This window comes from Brassica rapa, chromosome A03 (assembly GCF_000309985.2).
Source record: "Brassica rapa cultivar Chiifu-401-42 chromosome A03, CAAS_Brap_v3.01, whole genome shotgun sequence".
In the NCBI taxonomy this organism is placed as follows: Eukaryota; Viridiplantae; Streptophyta; class Magnoliopsida; order Brassicales; family Brassicaceae; genus Brassica; species Brassica rapa.
The window spans coordinates 16,090,463-16,116,497 of record NC_024797.2 but is presented as its reverse complement, the minus strand read 5'-3'; the positions used below and the strand labels follow the sequence as shown (position 1 = coordinate 16,116,497).

General features: G+C 34.7%; 3 protein-coding genes across 4 annotated transcripts; 2 read left to right on the top strand and 1 right to left on the bottom strand.

Moving 5' to 3' along the window:
- Positions 1–61: 61 nt before the first annotated feature.
- On the bottom strand, positions 62–15,416 carry LOC103859133 (protein FANTASTIC FOUR 4). Its single transcript, XM_009136619.2, has 2 exons — positions 15,189–15,416; positions 62–10,625 (listed from the first exon to the last, which is right to left on the bottom strand). The coding sequence occupies exon 2, from the start codon at positions 1,121–1,123 to the stop codon at positions 287–289; it is 837 nt and encodes a 278-aa protein (XP_009134867.1). The 5' UTR covers positions 1,124–10,625; positions 15,189–15,416; the 3' UTR covers positions 62–286.
- LOC103859132 (long chain acyl-CoA synthetase 6, peroxisomal) lies at positions 15,276–20,647 on the top strand. The gene is made up of 23 exons (XM_009136618.3): positions 15,276–15,507; positions 15,592–15,652; positions 15,736–15,813; positions 15,890–15,961; positions 16,518–16,599; positions 16,678–16,783; positions 16,866–16,942; positions 17,058–17,102; positions 17,217–17,303; positions 17,455–17,544; positions 17,695–17,774; positions 17,936–18,029; positions 18,228–18,316; positions 18,402–18,490; positions 18,586–18,715; positions 18,859–18,977; positions 19,060–19,183; positions 19,265–19,351; positions 19,476–19,579; positions 19,649–19,734; positions 19,817–19,900; positions 19,979–20,065; positions 20,381–20,647. The coding sequence occupies exons 1-23, from the start codon at positions 15,387–15,389 to the stop codon at positions 20,477–20,479; spliced, it is 2,091 nt and encodes a 696-aa protein (XP_009134866.3). The 5' UTR covers positions 15,276–15,386; the 3' UTR covers positions 20,480–20,647.
- A 1,000-nt stretch (positions 20,648–21,647) lies between these two features.
- On the top strand, positions 21,648–24,880 carry LOC103859131 (sugar transport protein 6). 2 transcript variants are annotated; one of them, XM_033287045.1, is made up of 5 exons: positions 21,648–21,871; positions 21,910–22,153; positions 22,266–22,585; positions 23,184–23,810; positions 24,221–24,880. In XM_033287045.1, the coding sequence occupies exons 2-5, from the start codon at positions 22,024–22,026 to the stop codon at positions 24,668–24,670; spliced, it is 1,527 nt and encodes a 508-aa protein (XP_033142936.1). In that variant the 5' UTR covers positions 21,648–21,871; positions 21,910–22,023; the 3' UTR covers positions 24,671–24,880. The 2 variants fall into 2 exon arrangements, with proteins under 2 accessions (XP_033142936.1, XP_009134865.2); XM_009136617.3 differs by having other exon boundaries at positions 21,651–22,153.
- The last annotated feature ends 1,155 nt before the right edge of the window (positions 24,881–26,035 follow it).

Genomic DNA, 26,035 nt, shown 5'->3' with positions numbered 1-26,035 from the left:
TAACACATACGATTTACAAAAGTTAGTTGATAATTTTTTTTATTATGAAGATATTTTAACAGACCGTAAAACAACCTTAAATATTTACTTATTAAATCAGTAACCAAGGTAGTTGACAATATAAAATTAACAATCAAGGCCTTCTGTCGGTAAACCAGTATTAATACCATCTCTAAACAAAGAGAGTGATAAAAAAAGGTTGTTAATTATACAAAAACGAAAACACAATGCAGTAGAAAAAAGCTTGTGAAACTGTGATCACAGAGAGATCAGAATTATTCTTTTTTTAGGAAGTGGCAACACAGAAAGATTCCCAATTTAGAAATCCTCTGTTTTCTAGATCACCTTCATGGCATCTATTTGATCTTTGAGTGTTCTTGATAACCATCAGTTCAACTTCTTCTTCCTCGTATTGTTGAATCTCTTCTTCGTTATCTCTCATTATCTCAACTGTTTCTCCTTCTTCTTTGATCTCTGTCTCTATCTGGTCATTAGAATCAATCAAGATGGCTAGTCGGACGCAGCCATTACTTCGGTCCTGTAAGCATCGATCGCGTGGCAGAGGTTTCATGGCCGTCATTACCAATCTTCCATTCTCACGGTGAGACTTGACTTGAATGCCATCAAGACCTCTCATACTCGTCAAAGGAGGTGGAAGAGAAGCCACCGTGTTCCTCTTCCTATCTTGTCGCGAGGATCTTGTCGTTGGTCTAGTTTCAGTAGTTTGTAACTCGGATGTAACCGAGAACAAATCTTGATCGTTAATGACATCAGAGCCAGTCTCGCTACCGAGGCTTTCAGTGCACAATGCTAAGCTCTCATCACTGAGAGTTCTACGAGAAGATGGAGTATGAACGTACGGTGGTAATGATGTCTTCTTGTCTTTGTCATCAGAGCTCGAGTTTGAGATGGGCTCGAGGAAGCTCCAACTTTCTGTCTTAGAGGCAGCTTTAGTGGTAGAAATGTTGTCTTGTGGAGTGATGGATGAGTCTAGGAAATGGGATTTGAGAGGTGTGGATGAGTGGGGATTGTTGGGAGAAGAGAGTCTGAGTCTTAGAGCTCTTGGCTCAAAGTGTTGAGACTCAAAATGAGACTGAAACCCTTGGTATACAACAGTTGCCATGGCTTAAAAGTTTTGTAAGAAGACTTTTGTAGGAGTTTTTGTTGTTATATGAAAACAAGGAAGCAGAGAGAGAGAGAAGTAGGAGAGGCTTTGGAGATGGATTTGAGGGATAAGGAGAGGGAGATGGTGTTAATTTGTAGTGCCTAAAAGTTACTTTTTACAACAACAAAAAATAAAGAAAAAAATAGAAAGAATTGTTTGGTATGGAGAGAGAGAGGGTGGTGGATAAATAGCTTTTCCACACTACCCACTTGAATAAAAATGAAACTATTTATGCCACATTATTTATATGGGAACATCAATACTATAAAAGGTGAAGGAATAGAATAGGGCCATTGTACAATTCCATATTTGTAATATACACAGGAAATATTTATTCCTGTCTTTTTTCTCTTTTTATAATTTAGTAAAAGGAATGCAATTGTAGAAATGAAGCAAGCTTGGTCAATCATAGTTTTATCACTTAAATAGCAAAAACAAAAGATATGATCGAGTCAGAGGAGAGGAAGCATCGATCCTCGTGCATGTGATGTGGCCAGAAAGAGACCACCCACAAAAACAAAGAAGTGAAAGAGACTTTCCTATGAAAGTTGTGCAAGTTTGTTTTGGTTAAAATTTTGGTACAATTTTAAACATGTCACACTATTTATCTATTTGGAACGTAAACCAGAACAAAATATTGTTGAGAAAGATTTGTATTGAGAGATTTAAAATATCAGACTAAATTCAACCGTCAAAATTAGGAAAATCATCAAAGAATATAGAAAATATTTTATATACATCATATTTTTTTAAAAAATTATCGTTATCTATAATATATTTATATTAGTTTAAAAAATTGGATCCATTAATTATATCCTAAGTCGTCTAAGTATTAATTTCTATGAGAGTCATAGTACTCTTTCAATTTATAAATTCTCACCGATTGGTTCTAATCACAACTTCAATTAGATCGTGTAGAGATTTTTTTGTGGTCAAAATCGTGTAGAGGGTACTAAAAAAATTATAATGGCTTAGACGTCTTTGGACAGTATATTAAAATAAAAAGTTACAATCGTATTAATTTCCTTTTTATCTACTTATCTACCAAAATTAAGAAAACCTAGACAATGAACAAATCTTGTTTCCCCCTGATGATAGTGAAAATGACTATTTGTTTCTTCTCAGTACCAGCATAAAAGCAACGCTCAGTTATTCAGTATCTCTTTCACTAACCACGGAAATATAATTAATATACGATTATGGGCATCGGTAAAGGCGTGAACATCTAGAGAGGAATGTTCGTGAACCGAACATATGCATGCATCATACACGAAAAATAAAATAATTAGTAAAAAGTGTGTCAAACACACGCTTACCAAACAAAACTGCATGTGAATGCAAGGAGCAAACCCCATTTCCCGCCCACTTGTTATGACCTGGAGTGATATTCATGCCCTTAAATACTATACTAACAACAAATAATGAAAACATAAGTGGCTTAACAGATTAAGAAAAGGAAGGTACGTTGTTTTAGTTTTGCTAGATTTTAACAGGAAGTTTCGTCTAAGGGATGTCAAAATTTATTTCCAGCTGATTTTGTTAAATTGTACTATATATAATATAGTCCAATCTTGTTAACGATGCAAAGTCGCCAAGACCATGATCGATCTGAGCAGTTATGTCCACGTGAGAATTGTAGAGAGACCACTATTATTTGATTAATGCAATACATTTAAGGTTAACTACCGTCGATCATATGTGTTTTTATTTTGGTTGAGTTTTGAAGATTTAGAAAATCACATTATCTCCACATATATAAATAACACATCGATCTTAGATCTGTAAGTATTATACTTAGCAAAAAAATATCTGTAAATATTATATGTGTTAAATTATATTCAAAACCGCCGCTTAAACCATGTATAATGGTTTCAACGCCCATTTCATTTTCAACATTTTTTTTAACATTCAACTTCATCTTCTGTTTCGTCCACCTAATTTATTCAATATTCACTTTATTTTTAACTTTTACAATGATTTTTAAAAAAAATTGAACACCCTATCCCACTATTTTTAATTGTTGGGATTTTGGTAGTTAACATGAATATTAGAAAAAATTTGGGTGTTAAAAAAATTATTATTGATATTCATTTAATAAAAACAATATTTAAAACACTAAAATAATTGATTATAATAAAAATGACATTTTTTATAATAATATGAGAGTAATATCTATTTATATATCATAAAAACCATGAATTTTGTTATAATTTTTTTTTATTTTTTAAGTTTTATTATATAATATATGAGTTTGAATTATTGGGTAAAGATAAAAATTAAAAAAAATCTGCTCAACATTTCTACCCAATCAATTTGCACCACGTGGCTGTATTGGGCCAAAAAAAAATCAACAGTAGAAACTTTACAACCATTTAAATCCACCTAAATAAACTACAACATTTCAATAATCTCATTACTGGGTATTCAACAGTTGAAACCAAGTTTCAACATTCTCATTGTGGATAGTTTTATTAAAGAAGACGATAGAGGGAAGCCGCAAGCCACCTGCTTTAGGTTTCTACTTTTGGAATATTCTCTCTCAAATTCTGCACATTGTTGTTATAAATAGTAATCCAGTTAGACTAAGTTAACATCAAACTTTGTCCTTTTTCTCTTTGGCTAGCCAACATTAAGTTGCTTTTACCCTCTCCAAGTCCAACCCATGTTACCTCTATGAAATTGTACGGTGTAGCTTACGAAAACACAACGTTTTAGACTCGTGAATCAGCATTGATTCCCCACTATCACTTACACTTATATGTCTTTTTGTTTTTCAGATGCTTACACTGTTTAATGTACGAAAAAACCCTAATTAAAACCTTTTTCGGAAAAGGAGAGGGACAAAACAACACTTGCATAAAACTTTTACAGGTAAACTAATGCCTTAAAGTCACTAATTACTCACTAGCTAGCTTTTCCATAAACTCTAAGCCATGTGAGGAATGATAAAACAAACCATGCTCATAGCAAGTGTGTTTGCATTTGTTAGTATTACTTTTATATTCAGCAGGAACAATGATAATGCAATGAACTACTCTAGCGTAAGAATTTCTGACAGTTTGATGCCTTTTTTTACAACCTTTAAAACGTAATAGATCTACTAAAATTTTTAAATAATATATGTGTATGTATATTTTTTTTTGTTAAAATGCATATATATATATATATATATATCAAAAAATTCTTTATTAAATCAATTAAAACTTAATAAACTAGTATATGAGAAAGCCAGAAATTCTATTTTCTTAGCAAACTTCGAACATGACTCCAATTAGAAACATAAAACATAAATAATATAAAATAATACATGATTATTATAAATATGCGCTTCGTTACTATTTATTCATTTAAAAAAAAAACTTGCAACCTGGACTTTTTGAAAAAAAAATATGCATTTACATTTTTTGAATGTTTTGATCAGAACACTAAATGTTGTAATTCTTGTAAGGAAGCAAATATGCATGTATTAAACTAAAAAGCAGTTGAACCCTAACCTCATCTTTTTTTTTTGTCAAAAAACCCTAACCTCATCTTTTACTGAATAACTTGCAAGAAATAGGCTAGCTAGAAGTGTGAGCCGGTCCTTAATAATGAAGAGAATGGGAGAGATTTTTTAGGTTCTGGGTTTTTCTGTAACGGAAAAGTTTTATCAGCTTGTGTACTGTGTGTGAATAAAGAATGTGTATACAAATATAATTGCTAGCTAAACATCATCAATGAACAGCAGACCAAAAATTTTCGAGGTGTATAGCAGACATTAACACAAGTAGATACATAGTTTATAGTTTCTCACAGAATTCGACGAGAGACAATGCATAGGCGATTTGGTACGAAGATACCTCAGATATGTATTATATATGACAAGTAGATGTCAGTTTTCTCTTTTCCTACTAACTTCTTTTCCAAAATTAGTACGACTCAGCCTCTAGAACTAGAACATTTTACAATATGTTCCAAATGGATGATCATGCATTACTTAGTGCACTTAATAATAGAATTAGAATTTGTGTATTTGCATAACTAAGCAAATGAAAGATGATTAGAAGAACAATAATGTGATACATATGATTTTTCTTATTGTTTAATCGCATGAAGAAACTACCGTTTTTAAAAAAGAAAAAAAAAACATGTCAATCAATGTGCGATCCGATAATTAAGTCCAAAAATTTATGTTTCAAACTAATTAACGGTACTTTCGTGATAAGAAGAACAATTTGGGACAAACCATAAATCCGTCGTTATGGGTTCAAATCCTGTTAAGTTGCTACTGTTTTACCAGACGAAGATAAAAATATTTTTTAGATTTCATTTAAAATCTGAGATCAGAGTACTCGTTGGTACTATTCTTCTAAATATCACTGATTAAGAAAAAGTAACGCTCCACTGTTCAACACTCTTACATGAAGGAATCAATAATGAAATGATTTACCATTTAGTTTGATACACTATATGATGATGCAGATAAGTATTTGAAATATTTTCAAATATCTTTATTATTCACTAGTTTACATGAATAATTAATTTTTATTGTATTTTTTATATTTTAGTAGTTTTTCTATTTTAACTAAGATTAGGGTTTTCTAAATTTAAAGATTTATTATAAATAGGTATCGAAACCTAAAGTTGTATTCAGACTTTGATAATTAATAATAGAGTTTTTGCTTATTCCCTTAAAAGAGATTTGATTCAATTCATCTATTTTGAGTTGCCTTGAACAAGATTCGATTAAATTCATCTTATTCAGAAAGTTGGTCTCAAGAACCTATCGAAAGAAAATTGATCCAAGAACAGGTTTCGAAGAACCCTAAATTCTTTGATCGACCGTTCAACCTAGTTGTCCACTGCATCCCTATCGAAATGATTAAATAAAATAATAATAAAATAGAGGGCGTAAGCATGAGAGTAAAAGTTATTTGACATAATTTAATGAAGAAAATGTAGGCAAAGGAGCTGACCTGCAGACGTAATCTGTCAAGACAAATATCAATCTACATATATTGAGTCTCTGATCAACCACATGTGGTCCTAAATTTCGAACCAAGGCAAAGAAATGAAGTAGAAAGTAGCATAGCAACCTTTGGCCGCTCCAAACGGTCATGGTTTGCTTTTTTCATTTGTGTCGTATTACATAAAGATGCTTTTATTAATATTAATTGAGTTTTACAATTATTAAGTGAATACCGACAGGGGACACAAGTCACACAAGCAAATTAAAGTAGGAGAATTTAATTTACGAAAATAATTTGACTCGTCAAGTCACAAAAGTCCCCATGATGCACACACGCACACAAAGTTTTTAAAAATAAAATACAGAGTGAAACTCGAATCGTTATCCATCAATATTAGTTATTTGTTTCAACTAGTGGAGACAGAAACTTAAGTCTTACGTTTTGATACATGTAAACCATATTACTAGCAATAGTGAGGTGTTATAATGTAAACTAGGTGATTTTTCCGTGCTTATGCATGGATATAAATATTTATAAATTAAATATATTATAATAATTTATTAAATATTTTGTTTTTAATTTTATTATTCTGTTATTTATATTGTAATCAATATGCATGATTAAATAAAATTATGTTATTTTAACTAGACGTATAGTTTTGGATATATAATATCTTGACTTTTTGGTTATTATTTAGATATATTAGATAACATTTACTTTTTGGATTCAAATAAAATATTTTTGTCATACAGATTAAAATTTTGACTAATTTTGTTATTTTCATATAGTTTTATTCTTGTCTTAGATTTGTAAATATATTTTAGTAAGATTATGTATATTTAATATATGTTATTTTGAGAATCAAATAGTATAAGTAAACTAAAGTGTTGACCGATTTAAAGTTACATAAATTAATCTAGCAATGATAGTCCTTTGAAACCTTATGCATATATACATATAAGTTTACAAATACTTAATTGTAATAGTTTCTTAATATATTTATATAATTATTTGAGAATTTCAATATTTATTTAGTAATACGTTGAGTTGTTCTATAATTTATATGTATAAAAATATTAATATAAATATAAATATATTATTTTTATTTAATATTTGACTTTGTATAAAAGATTTTGGATTGGTTTAGTTACTCGTTTTATGGGCATATTGTGTTACATATATTCAGTCAAATTTAAGTATAACTATTTATAATCTAATTCAACCAAATTGTATTCATTGTATTAGTTTACTTTTTTTCATCTTAGATGTGTAATCTATTTTTGATTTTTTTAGTAATTTGGTATAGGTTAATTTACAAAAATAAAGTGATGATAGGTATAAAGTTACATAAAAATATAACCGATAAATTTTAAAAGGGAAGATTAATTCTTTACTTTAATATCAAGATTATTTGTCTATGCTTTATTTTTATGAAATCACATTAATATATATATATATAAACATATTTTCGTCTTAAGTTTTATAAATATTATCTTATCATATATGTTATTTGAAAAATATAAAAGATAACTCAAATAAAAAAATTAAATTTTATTCATTAAAGATATCTTAGTTTATGTTATTTAAATTATTTCGTAATAATTTGAAAAATAGATTGATTTAAATAAAATGCGTAATACTTTGAAAATTTCCCTAAAATATATATTATGTTGCTTAAGATATCTTTTAAAATGGAAGATTATTTTTATATTTTAAAATCAAGATTATTTTGTGAACTTTCCTTACTATGAAAGCTATATATAAAAGATATTTTTCGTTTCTAAAAGTTATAAATTTTCTTTATTATATAGCTTATTTGAAAAAAATAAAGAAAAATAAAATTTAAATAAAAATTGAAAAATAAAATAAAAAAAATATTTAATAAAGATAATTATATATATTTGATTCATTAATGGTATCATCGTAATCAACTACCGCAAGAGTTAATGTGAGCGCAACACGTATGAAACTGACTTCTCAAATAATATTATAGAAATTTCAAATTTCATTTTAGTTTGTAACAGGTTAAACAAGCTGCAGCAACAACACTTATTAGACAATATTCTTTTTGTTTGAATAACAATTTTACCTTCATTAAAAAATGTAAAACGGAACTGTAAATTAATGCAAAAACAATATTTTGTGTTGGCATATTTGAAAGCATTTCTTCCTGCGCTTTACAAACATTCAATTTTTTTTAGGATAGTTTGATTCTTGATTTCGTACTTATTCGAAAAGAATTTGGCAAGAAAAATATGTAATTGTAATGGAACAAATTTAATCATCCCAAAACTAGGTGAACGCTACATCGAATCTGAACATACACGATGCGAAACCAAAGTGTGCATCTCATGGCTCAAAATGATTTGCATACGCAAAACCATCTTTTGACTATCTTAGTGGAGCCTTTATGAGCCACTCCTTAAACTTTTTAAATTGTGACCATGTATTAAATTTTTAATTTGAGCTTATAATATAAACAATGCTTACACATGCATATGAACTATATATTGGTTAACAGAGTTCACATATATTTTAGGCAGACAGAGAATATAAAGAGAATGTTATGTATTGGCCACATAGAATTATTGTTTGTCTCCTTAGCTTTTGTTGAAAGCATGACATCCACATGAAAATATCATTCTCATCCATAACTATTGTCTCACTCACATATCATCCAAGCAAACTATAACTTTCACAAAGTAGATGTCAATATATGTGTATAATAACATAGGCTTTTATTTTTAAGTATAGCTAGTTTGGATAAGAGTACCGATTCAATGGAATAAACCACAGTCATGGATACTTACATCCATCTATTCCATTACTAGAACAAGCATCCTTAGGAGTTATCCAATTTAAAGTTAAATAAAAGACAACACCATGACAAAAAAAAATGAAAATATACAAAATAATAAGATACAGAAAGATGTATGACCAACACATTACTATATATGTTATATAATAATACAACAATTTAGAAATTCGAATGGAGATTAGTCATTTGTATTTGTGTTGTTACCTCTTTCTTGGAACCTATACAGAAGACAAACAAAAAATGTTTTAGCTCGTGTCACCACATGCTTCTTCTAAGAAGTTCAAAATTTGGTTTAAGGGTGTTCCAGATGATTGTGACCTATACGAACAGTACGCTCCAGATGATTGTGACCTATACGAACAGTACGCTCCATTTGTTAGGAACGAGACAAATATAATCAATACAAATGTGATTACTATTGTTATTTTTTTCTTTTAAAAAATTCATATCGCATTTTGTTTTTGTGGAGCTAGCAGACTATTACTTAGGCTGAGTTTATGACCATGTTATGTGTTTTTTACAAGCCCAGTAGAGATAACAATTGCCAGACCGTATAAAAGAATAGCCCATTACTTACTAATATGTCTAAGTTATAAACCCATTAAGAAGGGGTTAATCGTGTAAACAAAACAAGAAAGGGAAAAAGGGATGTCTGGCGAGTGGCTATTCAAGTGGAGTACTCATAATTTTGGGCCTAGCTAAGTAGATGTTTCAAAACCTTAGAGCTCATGCTCGAGAGAACATATGTTTCTGTCATCAGATTATGACCCAGGTTTATAGAGATCAAGTCTATAACGCGTAAGAAGAACCTTCATAAAAATTGGTCTTAAGTATTGTATTTTTATATAAATATTGTCTTAAGCTTGGTATTAGAACAAAAGAGCTAGGTATGAAAACATGCAACATTCACCCAACGACTGGACCAATAAATGTTTACGTTTGGTTTTATTTAGATTGAAACCTGAGATGATGATGACTGATGAGTATAATACTATCCAAATAGAAACTTTAATACATCTTATTATAAGTAATGTTTTGTTATCAAAATCTTCAATGAAACTAGGAGACATGTAATGAATTATACCAATATCCGAGAAGTTGTATTTTTCAGAAATTAGTTAATTATATTATTACAAAATATAATAAATATTACATAAACAGTTTTACAGTTTATATAAATTTATTTGTGTTATAATAATTCACGTCTAGTTGCAAAGATCTTTTATAATTATTTTTCTATTAAATTACGTATTTATCTTTTTATGATTTGAAACTTAAATTTTACTCCCTCCATTTTCGAAAGTAAGATTTTTTAGAGTTTTCAAGTTCATTAAAAATATAATAAATATTTATAATTTAATTTACAATTATTTTTATACACTTTCCAATAACTATCCACCAATAAAATTTAATTAATTCAAAAATTTATTATTAATGTTTCTAAAAAATATACAAAAATACTTTTAAATATAAACATCTATTTTTGTGAAATAAAAAATAAATTTTTAAATTTTTTTACTTTCGGTCGGGAATGGAGCGAGTATAATGTAAAAATACTAATAAAATTTTAATCAAACACTGAGGCTTCCATTTCCCGACCGGATGAAGTATATAATATAAAAACACTAATAAACTTTTAATCAAACAACGGAGGCTTCCACCGAAATTATATTCTAGTGTATAAGAACTTTTTCTTCCCAGCTCCCCCTGACAAAGATAAAGCTCCTTCGAATGAGCAAACTGCTACTCAAAAAACCAAAGAATTCCCACAAACACCCGCTCAAAGCCTTCCCAAAAAACTCCACAAAATACCCAAAATACCACCCATAATACCAAAAACCCCAATTCATCTTTTACCCCTTCAAAGGCTTCTAGAAAACTTCACAAAAAATACCTGCCTGTTGTTAAGGATCTCCCTTTAGGCTCTGTCGCCTTAACTCCGGTTGACCTCCCATTACCATCTCTCCAAACCCCTTCCTCACCCACTTCCCTTGCTCCAACTCTTCCTACTCTCCCATCCAATTCCCTAGTAAACACTAACCCCTTTTCCTCACCTACCCAAGCACCCAGACCATCGCTTAAGCGCTCCAGATCCTCCCCTACCTTCTCTCCTCCGTCCACCACCTCTTCAAACCCCTTCACCGAATCTGTTTTAAACCCATTCCCGTTAACCTCTAACCAATTTGCCCCCTTACTCCTAAACCATTCGCTCATCCCCTTACTTCCTAACCCTCCCCTTACCCCCCTTCTTGATCTAAACTTTTCAAAAACACTTTCTTCTTTTGATTCTAAAGGACCTCGCCTTGAGGATCCTCTTTCTCCCTCCCTATGAGTGTCAAGCTCTTTTTTTGGAATGTTCGAGGTCTAAATGACCCGAGCAAGCATCCACCTTTTGTAAATTGGATTAGTAGTCAAAACCCCTTTTTTGGTGCCCTATTAGAAACTCATATTAAAGAACTCTTCTTAAACCCTATCTTATCTAAAATATGCCCTGGCTGGAAGTACCTATCAAACCATCAATCAGACCCTGATGGGCGCATTGTACTTATTTGGAAATACCCTCTAGATGTTCATATTCTGGTCCAGTCTAGACAGTGCATCACATGCGTCCTATCTATCCCTAACCAGGCTCCTATCTACTACACCGCTATCTATGCTTCCAACCAAAGCGACGAGAGAGTGGAATTGTGGAATGAACTCCTCATTACCCATTCCACGCTTGATCTCGAAAACAAAAACTGGGTGGTGGGAGGTGACCTGAACCAAATCCTATTCCCTTTTGAGCACTCAAACCCAGATGTAAACTTCACAGATAATCCCATGTACCAACTCCAGGATTGTTTGCTACAAGCGGGGTTATTTGACTTGAGGTATCTTGGTCCTTGTCATACATGGACGAACAACCAACCGGAGAGCCCTACAGCGAAAAAACTAGATAGACTGCTCGTTAACAACATCACTATTGACTCCTACCCCCATGCTGTAGCCTCGTTCCTAGCCCAAGAAATGTCTGACCACACCCCCTGTCTCCTAAACCTGGCCCTCTTCCTCCCTAGAGCCGGAACCTTCCCTTATAAATTCCAAAACTATCTCACCAAACACCCGGGGTTTGCTCAGGTGATAAACGATGCTTGGATTCATGCTGGAAGCGCTTCGCAATCATTAACACAGCTGTGTTGGAAGCTGAAACAAATAAAGAGTGATTTAAAGAGGATAAACAAAGAAAATTATTCAAAGATTCAAGAGAGAGTTGTGGAAACTCACAGTTTGCTAAAAAATGTGCAGGTACAGGCGCTGAATGATCCGAGTCCAGACACTTTTCAATCGGAAAGAGAACTTCACCAAAAGTGGAACTTCCTAAGGGAAATTGAGGAGTTATTCTTCAGACAGAAGTCTAGAATAAATTGGCTAAAGGAAGGTGATCTAAATACAGCTTACTTCTTTAGAATCTGCCAAGTCAGGGCGAGCTACAATGCCATTCGAGCTTTTTTCACACCCGCCGGAGCTTGGTTGACTGATCCCTTCGAAATGAGCAGCCTTGCTGTATCACACTTCTGCTCTGTACTAGGACCTTCTTTTGTGAATCCAGTCGCTCCCTCTACGCCAGAGTGGTTCCAATCGCTCCTAGACTTCTCAATCTCTCCGGTTCAAGCCTCGCAGATGCTGCGAATCCCAACTGGTGATGAAATAAGGTCAATGATATTCAAGCTCAACCCGAACAAGGCACCGGGACCAGATGGACTAACCTCAGGATTCTTCAAGGCCGCTTGGAGCACAATAGGAGATGAGGTGATCACGTCCATCACTCACTTCTTCTACACTGGTTTCCTACCTTCTTCAGCAAATGCCACGATCCTCACTCTAGTCCCGAAGTTCCCTGGAGCATCAGAAATCACAGAGTTCAGACCAATCTCATGTTTGAACACAGTCTACAAAGTCATTTCCAGATTACTGGTAAAGAGACTAAAGCCCATTCTGCCTAAACTCATTCTGCCTAGTCAAACGGCTTTTGTCAAAGGAAGACTTATACTGGAAAATACTATTCTTGCCAGCGAGCTAATAAACGGATATCATAAAAACAAAGGCTCGAAGAAGATTACCATCAAGGTAGATATAGCTAAGGCTTTTGACACTCTGTCGTGGAACTTTCTTTTCTCATGTCTCCAAGGCTTGGGGATTCCGCACCAGATGCTTCACTGGCTGCATTCCTGTATCTGCACAACGAGTTTTATGGTGGGTTATAACGGTACAGTCAATGGGTATTTTAAGGGAACAAGAGGCCTTAGACAGGGAGATCCGCTGTCCCCATATCTGTTTGTCATAGCTATGAACTGCCTGTCCCATATGCTTAATGCAGCTGCAACTAACTCTAAGCTCAGATATCACTCTAATTGCAAGAAAGTTAAGTTGACTCACCTGTCTTTTGCTGACGATCTCCTAATCTTCATTGAAGGAAACATAGAATCTGTCCAGTGTGTGCTGCAAGTGCTCAAGGAGTTTGAAAATCGCTCTGGATTGGCTGTCAGTTTGCAAAAAACGAGTTTCTTTGCTTCAGGAATGACAGAAGAGGAGATCAATACCATTCAAGCGTCAACAGGGATGGCGTGTGGAAGCTTACCCTTCAGATACCTGGGAGTCCCTATGAACTCGAGGAAACTGTCCTTAGCGAGCTGTGAGCCACTTCTCCATCAAATCAAGACCCGCTTCTCCTCCTGGTCAACAAAAACTTTGTCATTCTCGGGTAGACTAATGCTTATAAAAACGGTGATCGCGGGAATTACCACTTTCTGGTGTTCTTCGTTTGTGCTTCCAAAAGCTTGTGTTGTGAAGATCAACTCAATGTGTAGTGCCTTTCTGTGGAAAGGGAACCTCGACGCACATAGCACAGCGAGGGTGGCTTGGACTACGGTCTGTAAACCGAAGGAAGAAGGTGGATTAGGCGTTAAAGATCTACTAACATGGAATAAAGCTTGCTGTCTGCGACTGATCTGGCTCCTATTCTTTAGACCTGACTCTGTGTGGGTTTCCTGGTTCAAAGAAGTCATATTAAAAGGGTCCGTAGGCAACTATTGGACCACAAACCCCTCCCAAAAATTCTCCTGGCTAGCAAACAAACTCCTCAAGTTAAGAAGTGTGGCTTACCCTTTAATTCACATTCAAATCCAAAATGGTGAGCATGGCCGGTTCTGGATTGATAATTGGAGTCCATTTGGGAAGCTCCAAGACTATTTGGAAGGAGGCAGATCAAGATTGGGGATCCCGCTAAAGGCAACTCTGGCTTCACTTTATCGCAATGGAACTTGGCAACTTCCTGCGGCAAGAACAGAGAATCAACTTCAGGTTCTGACATTCATTACTACTATCAATTTCAATAGTCAGCCAGATTAATATGTATGGAAGATTAATGGGAAAAGCAGTGAGAAGTTCAGCACGGGTGAAGTTTATCAATACCTCAGAGGCGACGTAGAAGAAGTTAACTGGGCAAAGGTCATCTGGAGTCCTAGAAGTATACCCCGACAGAGTTTTCATGCTTGGCTGGTAGTCCAGAACAGGATCCCCACTCGCGACCGCTTGATCTCTTGGGGTCTCCAAGTACCATCGCTTTGTCTTCTTTGTAACCAAACGGATGAATCGAGAGATCATCTTTACTGGGATTGTGGCTACGCTTTTGAATTGTGGAATCGCGTTGCGGGAAGATGTGGGATCGTACCACAAAGAAGTTGGGACAACTCCCTCAATCAGATGTTATCGCTCTCACCGGTGGCTTCGACTATGCGATCACTGACTCTCCTTGGGTGGCAGGCATGCTTCTATTGGATTTGGAATGAGAGAAACAACCGCCTGCATGCAAATCAATTCCGATCACTTGATTCATTGTTCTCTATTATTGATCACCAGATAAGAAACAAAATACAGAGTTTCAGAGAAACTAACCCGAGGCGTTCTTCACAAATGATGCAGCGGTGGTTTGGGTAAAGAGGGATTGAATCATCAACTGGCTTCATGTCTTTTTCAGGCTCGGGGTCGGGAACCTTCCATTGTCGTCTGAAATCATCGTGTCTCATCACCATCTCTTCTCTCATTAACAGGCTTAGGACAAATGTGGGCTAAGGTCAAATTGTATGGGGTTGGGTTCTACTATATGAGTTTTAAATTGGGCTTCGGCTCTAACACTAGAGTCATTGGGCTTTTGTAATCTTTTGTTTCTTCTGTTTTTAATATAAGTAAGCCAGTTACAAAAAAAAAAAAAAAGAACTTTTTCTCCAGTGTTATTATTTTCTGTGAAAAATATATTTTATTTTGTTTTATGTAATTTACTAGAAGTTTTTATGATTGACGAAATCAACTGATAACGACATCAACCGAGTTAGAAAAGCGTGCCATAGTGTCAAATTTTTTATCGGATCATTCTCTCTCTCTCTCTCTCTCTTTTTTTCAGATTCCGAATCGGAAAATGGATTCTACCACCGCCGCACGCCGCCGCATAAACGCTATCCACTCCCATCTCGTCACGTCTTCTCGCTCCTCCCCTCTCCTCCTCAGCTCCAATCCCACCGCCGGCGAGTTCTGTCTCGGTCAGTAATCCCATCTTCTCATCTCCTTCTCATCTCTCTCTTCAGCTTCCGCTTCTGATCCCTTACCTGATCAATCATAACTAGATAATGGATACAGCGTCGTGCTTCCGGAGAAGCTGAGCACTGGCAAGTGGAACGTCTACAGGTTATATATCTATCCACCATCATCTTCCTCTCTTCCTTCAAACGTTTTTTTTAACCTTACGTGTTTGATTTGAATTTTGTTAGATCTGCTCGATCTCCGTTCAAGCTCGTTAGCAGGTTCCCGGATCATCCTGACATCGCCACTCTCCATGATAACTTTGAGTATGGATTCAAATTCCTTTTGTTCGTTTATTTGTTTTAGTCAACTGTTCTGATGATAATTAATGAATATGTGTAGGCATGCTGTTCATGACTTTCGGGATTACAAGTACTTAGGAACTCGCGTTCGTGTCGACGGAACTGTTGGAGAGTGAGCTACTTGCTTATACTGTTCATGTTCAGGGCCGGTCCTGGGTATAGCGAAATGAAACTTTCGCGCCGGTCATAAAACTTAAGTGGCTAAATATGCAATGTTCAAAAATTCGTTAGCTGGTGATTAGGGGCTTTATAGAGGATTATTGTTTAGGCGGACGTATTGTTTAGACATGATTTGCCGATGCGCGCCCACCTGAACCGATTTTTAGAACACTGCTAATATGTATAGATTATTATGCATCCAATTTGGTTAATATCTTGACAAACAATCAATAAATATGTTCTTTTAGTTTTATTTATTATTTAGTTTATTATGCGTAATTGTTTCAAGCTCCATAAATCTCAAAACCGGTTATTATGCGTAATATGTATAGATGATCGGGCCTCAAAATTGGTTAAGGAAAATATATGTATTGATTATTAAGTTTATAATCTGTAATTGTTGTTCTGAAGCTCCAAAAATCTCAGGACAGGTTTTGATTATGTTATGTTTTATTAGACGGCTTTTGCAGTTGTGGTTTCTCTTACGTTACTCTGGTTTACTCTTATAGCTACAAATGGATGACATATGGAGAAGTTGGTACAGCAAGAACTGCTCTAGGTTCTGGTTTAGTTCATCATGGAATCACCACGGTAAACGATTTTTGATTTTAACTCTTTCTTCTCAGCTTGAAGTTTTGGCTGGTGCAAGTTTGTGTTTTTTTTAATTAGGGATCGTCTGTTGGAATTTACTTTATCAACCGCCCAGAGTGGCTCATCGTTGATCAGGCTTGTGCTTCTTATTCTTATGTGTCTGTTCCTTTGTATGATACTCTTGGTAAGTATTTAGCTACAGCTTTTTGTGTTTTCATTACAAGTTTTCTTGGGGATGCTCTAGTTATACTTTTTTTTGGCTGAAGGTCCTGATGCTGTGAAATTTATCGTCAATCATGCAAATGTGCAAGCCATATTCTGTGTGGCAGAGACGTTAAACTCCGTGAGTTCATTAATCTGCTGCTTGAGTTACTTTCTTTTTCCATATGCTTACTTAATTGTTTTTTCTGACGTCTCTTTACTTGTTTCTCTGGTTGGTTTATCGCTTGAGCTTGCAGTTACTTAGCGGCTTGTCTGAGATGCCAAGTGTACGCCTGGTGGTGGTATGAATAAACTTCAGTTCTGTTACTATTGATTATACTTTGAGTATTGTGGCTACAGCTTTCAAATTAATTTTCTCTTCTCCCTGTTTCTGATTCTTATCATCTACCAAGTAGGTTGTTGGAGGGTTGAATGAATCTTTACCTTCGCTTCCCCCATCCGCAGGAGTTAAAGTTGTATCATATTCGGTGTTACTGAATCAGGTACACTTCTCTGTTATCTAGCTCTAGAAACTGTAATGCAATATCCGTTCTCCGAAGATATGTAGGATTAAGGACATTCCATCAACTAAGAGTTTGCAGTTATTACATGTTGGTTTCACAGTTTTCTGACCACAAAAAAAAATTGTTTCAGGGCCGTAGTAACCCTCAGCCGTTTTCTCCACCAAAGCCTGATGATGTTGCAACCTTATGCTATACAAGCGGAACAACTGGGACCCCAAAGGTTTTGCTTACTTGAAAATTTTGTTGCTTACTTGCAAACTGGGACATTAGTCTTCTTTATTTCATATTTACAGTCTATGGCTTCTAAATTACTGTTTATGCTATCATGTACGCTTCATTCCTCTCTGGCCTGCTCTTTCTGGATGTAAAGGGAGTCGTATTGACTCATGCAAACTTGATTGCAAATGTTGCTGGATCCAGTTTTAGTGTGAAATTTTTCTCTTCAGATATGTAAGTGCTTTCTTTCTTTCTACTTATAGTCTAATAGTAAAACATTTTAAATGTTCTCTTTTGTATCCATTTACTACATATACCTCTGTTCTTAAAAAAGTCCCATTCTTCATGTTAAGTACTTGTGTAACTAATTTTGTGGTACTCTCTTACACTTCCAGTTACATTTCATATCTTCCACTGGCACACATATACGAACGAGCAAATCAGATCCTAGCTGTGTACTTCGGAGTTGCTGTTGGTTTCTACCAAGGGGTTAGAAACTGAACTTTCTCCTTTTAGGCAACTATTTGGCATAAACTTGTTTCTATACTTGATGGTAGAACCTCTGGAATTAGATTATATCCTAATAGACCTGTGTAGCTGTGATGTGGTGGTCTTTGCTTATAGCCTCACATTCAAATTCTTTTCTGTTGAATTAATTGGAAGAACCACTTGCCAAATTTTCTGCAGGACAATATGAAACTACTGGATGATTTGGCTGCTCTGAGACCTACTGTATTCAGCAGCGTCCCCCGGTTATACAACAGAATATATGACGGGTAATAAATGGTTTCAGTTTGTTGATATACGCTCTATGCTGGTTTTGGTGATTCACTGAACTAATGGTAAATTTTTTATTGCCAGAATTACTAATGCAGTAAAAACCTCGGGTGGGCTGAAAGAGAGGCTCTTCAATGCTGCCTATAATGCAAAGAAGCAGGCTCTCTTGAATGGTAGGTCCTCTCGTGCACATTAACTCTAATTAGATTTTTTTTTTTTAAATTCAGTTTGGGGCTTGATTTACTTTCTATGGGTACTGTTGGTTCAGGAAAAAGTGCGTCTCCCATATGGGACAGGTTGGTATTTAATAAGATAAAAGACAGACTTGGAGGACGAGTTCGTTTTATGACGTCTGGGGCTTCACCTTTGTCTCCTGAAGTGTTGGAGTTTTTGAAGATGTAAGTTCATCGCTTTGAAGAGATTTGTGTTCTTTCATTTTATACAATAGAGTTCATCCTCAAGATGCACACATATAGTCCTTAGCGCATGCATAGTTATTCAGGCTCTGGTTTCCTTTAACTTGTGTATATGACTACTCCAGATGCTTTGGAGGAAGGGTATCAGAAGGATATGGAATGACTGAAACATCTTGTGTTATAAGTGGAATGGACGAGGGTGATAACCTCACTGGACATGTTGGCTCTCCTAATCCAGCTTGTGGTAAGCTTCTTAGTGACTCTGCGATAAGATTAATATTACAAGTTATGTCTCTGTATGATTTAATACGCATTGCTTTTTTCAGAAGTAAAGCTTGTGGATGTCCCGGAAATGAACTATACATCAGCGGATGAACCACATCCTCGTGGCGAGATATGTGTTAGGGGTCCCATCATCTTCAGAGGCTATTACAAGGATGAAGTTCAAACGTATGAAAACCTACATTGCACTCCACTATCCAAATTATATCAAAAGTATAATCGGTTCAGTTAAATGTATTTAAATTTCAGGAGAGAGGTGATTGATGAAGATGGATGGCTTCACACTGGAGATATAGGTCTTTGGCTTCCGGGAGGACGTCTCAAAATTATTGACAGGTTTTTCCCAAATCACTTGATTGGTATCCACTATTTGAAGATGGCTTAAGCTTTTTGGGAACTTGTTGTTGGTATCTTTTGTACCGAGAATCATTCTTGTTAACTTTCCTCATTCTTTGAATAGGAAAAAGAATATCTTCAAGTTGGCGCAAGGGGAGTATATAGCTCCAGAGAAAATAGAAAACGTCTATGCCAAATGCAGATTTGTGGGCCAATGCTTCATATATGGTATAAAAAATTTTCTTTAGTGTTTTGCTTTGTTTTTTCCCTATCTAACCGGTTTTTATGTGTACTCAGGTGATAGCTTTAATTCATCATTGGTGGCTGTTGTATCGGTTGATCCAGATGTGCTTAAAAGCTGGGCTGCTTCAGAAGGCATTAAGGTAAATATAAACTTCCTTCACCAAAGTTTCAAATGTAACACTTGGAAAGTAAATTTATACCACTATGCTAAAAATGCTGCAGGGAGATCTGAGAGAGTTGTGCAATAACCCGAGAGTGAAAGCAGCAGTATTATCAGACATGGACGCTGTTGGGAGAGAATCTCAGGTAATGCATCTTTTACGCTGTTGGGAGAGAAGCTCAGGTAATATCATAGACTAAAGTTTTAAAAAACCTTTGATGCAGTTGAGAGGCTTTGAGTTTGCAAAAGCTGTAACATTGGTGCTGGAGCCATTCACGCTAGAAAATGGCTTGTTGACACCAACATTCAAGGTAAATTCTGCAGGACCCATTTGAGCAACTTAGATGAATTAGAACCACTAGTTCTACTCTTATAGTCGATCACTGGTTCTCAACATAGGCTAGTGAAACATTGGCGTATAGGCTAGTGAAGCATTGACATATGGTCTCCAAATTTTTTTAAAAAAGTTATATAGATATAAGCTTCTAAAGTTGTTAAAAAAAATATAATCCCAAAATCTCAGACCGGCCATGACTAGATGCGTTAGTAAAGGACGTAGGATGATTAGTAAACCTTTTGTGAAAATGAATTTAAGCTGAAGGATTTTGATTGAATGTTTGCTGCAGATTAAGAGACCACAAGCAAAGGAATACTTCGCAGAAGCAATAACAAACATGTACAAGGAGCTTGCTGCTTCTGATCCCACCGCTAATAAAGCTTTGTGACTCGTGTGTAATTCGAGTGATTAATAAAAAGTCCTAAAATTGTAATTCTTTTTTATTTTTCTTCGTGCTTCATGTTTCATTGAATGTTCGTTAAGGTAATAAAGGTGCTACAGTATAGATACTTGTGTAATAAGAAAGGCAAAAACATTCTCTATTCGTTTTGTTTTTCTTTCAGATTCTTCCGTACTAAACGACAGAGAAACATATTATAGCGAGCAGTTAGAGAAACATAAAACATTGACTTATCTTTTTGCCTACAGTTACATCTTTATTCAACGTTTTAGTGGTCAGAGAAACGTAAAACATTGACTTATCTTTTTGCCTACAGTATAGATCTTTATTCAACGTTTTACTGGTCAGAGAAACGTAAAGCATTGACTTATCTTTAAGTGGTAACGCTTGTTGACCAAATTAAAAAAAAAGTTGTACTTGTAACGCTAAGCGAGTGGTCAGTTTAGCAGGAAGTCTTAATTGTTATTTAGTTGTCTTAGAGCACCATTAACCTAGCACCCCAAGTGGGGTGCTTATTTTATTTTTATTTTTTTAGTTTTTTGTCTGATTTAAAAAAAAAAAATAATTAAAACCGAGCCAATCGCAGACCGCCACGTGTTAGTGGGACCCGTGAAACAGTACAAGACCCAACAAAACCCGACGCTTAATCTGGCGTCTTTGGCGTCGCTGCTTCATCTTTTGCTGTGGAGCCCACCCTTTAGCACTTCTCCAAGCGTCCCCGTTAATCCTACCCTTAACGGTTACCAATTATAATAGTTTATAATATTTTAGTTTTAGAAAGTTTTATATTATATTTTATATAATTTTAAATTATTTATTAATACAATATTATATTTTTTTTAACTTACAAAATAATGACTACGATTTTGGAAAACTCTAACACGCCGTTTAAAAGTCGTATAGACAAAAAGACATCCAGCCTAGATGGTAACCTCTCCATCTACATCTGATTGGTTTGTTTTCTACTTTTCTTTCTCATTTTCATTTTAAGCCGCAAACATCACATCCAAATAGATTGTCATTTAGAGATTAAACCCGATATACACGCAATAAACGGTCCCGGTTTTCGTGTTTAAGAGAATAAAACCAAAATTGGTTTGCTTAACCGGGCTTCACAGCCCTAATCTACTGGTAGATAAAGATTTGACTGTGTAATCCACTAACAAGTGGGGAAAGAAAAAAAGCAAGATTATGGTCCAAAACAAGAAAGAGACTTACAAGCCATACAATAACCGTGGATCTCTGGCCTCAGTTATTTTCAAACACAATCCCATTTTAAGACACCTCGGGATCTCAGTTTGGTCTGAAACTCTGTGTTATATGTCTTATAAATATGTGAGCTCTTTCTTCTATCCAACAAAGTCTGTAATCTCAAACAGAGTCTCTCTGTCTATTAGTTGATCAAAAAAAAAAAAAAAGTCTCTCTGTCTATTCTTCTTCAGCTTACATAGTACACACAAAAAGTACATACAAACACTTTTGTACATATATACTGAGTTAGAGTGGTTTTATCTGACCAAGATCCATTAAACATGGCCGTTGTTGTATCTGCCAACGGGAATGGTCCGGCTTTTGAAGCCAAGATGACTGTATATGTCTTTGTCTGCGTTCTGATTGCAGCTGTCGGCGGTTTGATCTTCGGTTACGACATCGGAATTTCCGGTTTGTTCTCTTTCTCTGTACTATTTTTCACCTTACTTGTGTCCCAAGGAAACAGAACTCCAAAAACCCAAAATTGTGTTTCATGTTAATAACCTGTGATTTTAAAAAAAAGGTGGAGTGACGGCGATGGATGATTTCTTGAAGAAGTTTTTCCCTACGGTGTGGGAGAGGAAGCAGCACGCTCATGAGAACAATTACTGCAAGTATGATAACCAGCACTTGCAGCTATTCACATCGTCTCTTTACCTAGCCGCACTCGTGGCCAGCTTCTTGGCTTCGGCCGTCTGTTCCAAACTTGGAAGGAAGCCCACTATGCAGTTTGCTTCTGTCTTTTTCTTGATCGGTGTCGGGCTAGCCGCAGGAGCTGATAACATCGTCATGTTGATCATTGGAAGAATCTTACTTGGCTTCGGTGTAGGCTTTGGCAATCAGGTAGATATATAATGCATTTTTTCTTTTCTTTGAGATTCACTATATTGAAAAACAATTCACCATATATCTATATAGTTCAACTTTTAAATGGATAAAACCCAAAAATTGATACAGTGTTCTTTGGTTTGTGACAAAAATTGTGTAATGATATTTTTTGAGAATTCTTTTTTATTAATTTTATTTTGAGAATTAGTGAAAATGTGTGTTTCTATCAATATTTTACAAGACTAATTAATAACAATTTCCTAAACATATTAAAATTATAATATTATTTTAAAAATTAATATTGAATATTAAAATCTACGTTTTACAGAAACATAATTGATTTAATGTTAATTACTTTTTATTTATTTCATTTTCATTTTGGTTTTGTAAACAAATCAAACTGTATTTTGTAAATTATGTTGACACTTATTGTAACATAAATATGAGATTAATTTGTATATATTTATCCTGAATCTTTTGTTATAAGTTCATGATTTTAAATCTATTGGATCCTCTAACATTTTGGACTTCATTCGAACATTCTTATAAATGGTCATGCCTGGCAGATCTCTAGAAATGACCTAACATTGTTGTATGTACTTAAAACTTGTAGGCAGTGCCGCTTTTCTTATCCGAGATTGCTCCTGCACAGCTCAGGGGAGGTCTCAACATTGTATTCCAACTCATGGTCACAATTGGAATACTAATAGCCAACCTTGTCAACTACTTCACTGCCACCGTTCACCCTAACGGATGGCGAATCGCCCTCGGTGGAGCTGCAATCCCCGCGGTTATCCTCCTCTTGGGTTCACTGATCATCTGTGAGACCCCCACGAGCCTCATAGAGCGCAACAAAAACGAAGAAGGCAGAGAAACTCTAAGGAAAATCAGAGGAGTTGAAGATATAAATGATGAGTATGAATCTATCGTCCATGCGTGCGAGATTGCGAGTCAAGTCAAAGATCCTTACAGGAAACTGTTGAAACCAGCGAGTCGTCCACCTTTAATCATTGGAATGCTTCTACAGCTTTTCCAGCAGTTTAGTGGAATCAATGCTATTATGTTCTATGCACCGGTTTTGTTCCAGACTGTTGGATTTGGAAATAACGCAGCTCTTCTCTCTGCGGTTATCACGGGAAGCATCAACGTTCTTAGTACGTTCGTAGGGATCTACCTCGTGGACAGAACCGGTCGGAGGTTCCTTCTTTTACAATCTTCCGTTCACATGCTCATTTCCCAGGTACATAGATGTCACTCTCTTTTTTTGAACTTCCGGTACATAGATCTCTCTACTTCTTTGTTTATTGTCTCTAGTTCTATCTTGAAGTAGGTATCTTGCTCCACAAGTAATCTTCTTTGTTTATTGTATCTAAGAGCAACCTAATGCTAGTGTCTAGCAAGGATTCTAGACATTAAAAAAATAACCAAAAAGCAGAAAAAAAATGGAGAAAGAATGAATAAAAAGTATAAAAAGGAACTGAAAGAGTTCTCATTTGAAAAATCTTTTTTCTTTTACAAATGTGTTAACTCATGATTGGTTTAATTTGTTTTTATGATTTAACATTTAATTGATAGACATGCTCTAAGCATCTTGAAGTAGGTATCTTGCACCACAAGTAATCCTCTAAAACTAACAAACTCTTCTAACAGTTGATCATTGGAATCATCCTAGCGAAAGACTTGGGCATCACGGGAACACTCGGGAAGGCACAAGCCATGGTGGTTGTGGTCTTTGTGTGCGCTTACGTGATGGGATTCGCGTGGTCATGGGGACCATTAGGATGGCTAATTCCTAGCGAGACGTTTCCTCTAGAAACTCGAAGTGCAGGGTTCGCTGTTGCAGTCTCGTGCAACATGTTATTCACCTTCGTGATCGCGCAGGCTTTCTTGTCGATGCTTTGTGGGATGAGATCAGGAATATTCTTCTTCTTCAGCGCTTGGATCATTGTGATGGGACTGTTTGCTTTGTTCTTTATACCGGAGACTAAAGGTGTGGCCATTGATGATGTGAGGGAGAGAGTGTGGAAGCCACACTGGTTCTGGAAAAGGTATATGCTTGCTGAGGATGATCATCAAGATGTGGAGAAGAGAACTGAATGATATCATAAGTCTTTGTTGATCAGTGTGTTTGCTTTTCCTTTTTCTTGTTGATGTTGGTTACTTCTTTTGTTTTGCGGGAACAGAATAAGACCAACTTGTTGATTCAGGTTAGATGTTTTATCAGTGGAAGTCAACAAAAATTACTTATCTTGAATTCTATTTTTTTTTTTCAGTTATAGTTATAAACAATAAGCTCTGGATATACATTCATGATTCATTGTACAAATGGGTTTTTTTTGTTTGAATAAATTTAACATTCTTTCAAAAAAAATCTAAATTTTTGAAATTGAGTTATATGTTTTTGTAACAGAATTCTATGTTTTCTAAATTGGGTTCTATGTTCGTTTAGTAAAATTCTATGTTCTGTAGTAGAAACTTATGTTTATTTTGTCAAAAATATAATCATATGTTTATACTATAATTTTATGTTTTTTTTTTTGTAATAGAACCATATGTTTTAAAAATAATTTATCTTTTAAATAATTATATGTTCTTGTAGTAAAACCCAAGTTTTTGAAAAAAAATTATCTGTTTTAAAAGAACTAGTGTTTCACCCACGCATGCGGGTATACACATCTATATCAGGTGATATTTATGTTAGAAAAAAAACATATATATACTATGTTGTTATCCGTAAAAGACTAAAAAGTTTTTTAAAAAAACAGAATAGACACTAGAATGACATTCAACATTCGTCATATAAAGGCTTCGATTGGTGACCACTAGATGAATGAAAAAAATAAACAAAATAAAAAAATAAAATTTCATTTGAAGAATTAAAAAATAAAAAATATGAATTTCTGTTTATTTTGTTCCTCGTCAAAATTGAAGAGGAATCTTTTTTTATAAATTCATTCATCTTTCATTCATCTTTGAAGAATTAAAAAAAAAGTATGAGACTTACCTATTAATAATTTGATTAAAAAATTCAACTTTAACTCGTATAAATTTTGAGGAACAAAAAATTTACCATAAATTTTTTTCTTTCGGCATGGTCACCAATGGAAGCCAAAAATTTGTATGTTAAATTTTAGTCGCTAGCCGTGATGCAGCATCCCGCAAAAGAACAGAGCTAATATTCTTCAGTATTGGTTGTAAAACCACTGTACAGTTATAAAAGAAAATTCTTCAGTAGCCTTTAGAAACCTCTCTTCAGCATACTCGTGAGCATAAGAATGAACATTTAGTTGCATACATCTTAATAAATAACTAGATACTGACCCGCCCTTTCAGAGGGCGGGTATTCTATCTATTAAAATGGCATTTTTCAATTTTAATATTATTTCTAATTAGATAAGGATGTGTTTCAATATTTTATTATCTAATATGGTTTTATTTTTATAAATTGTAATTTTAATTAGTGCG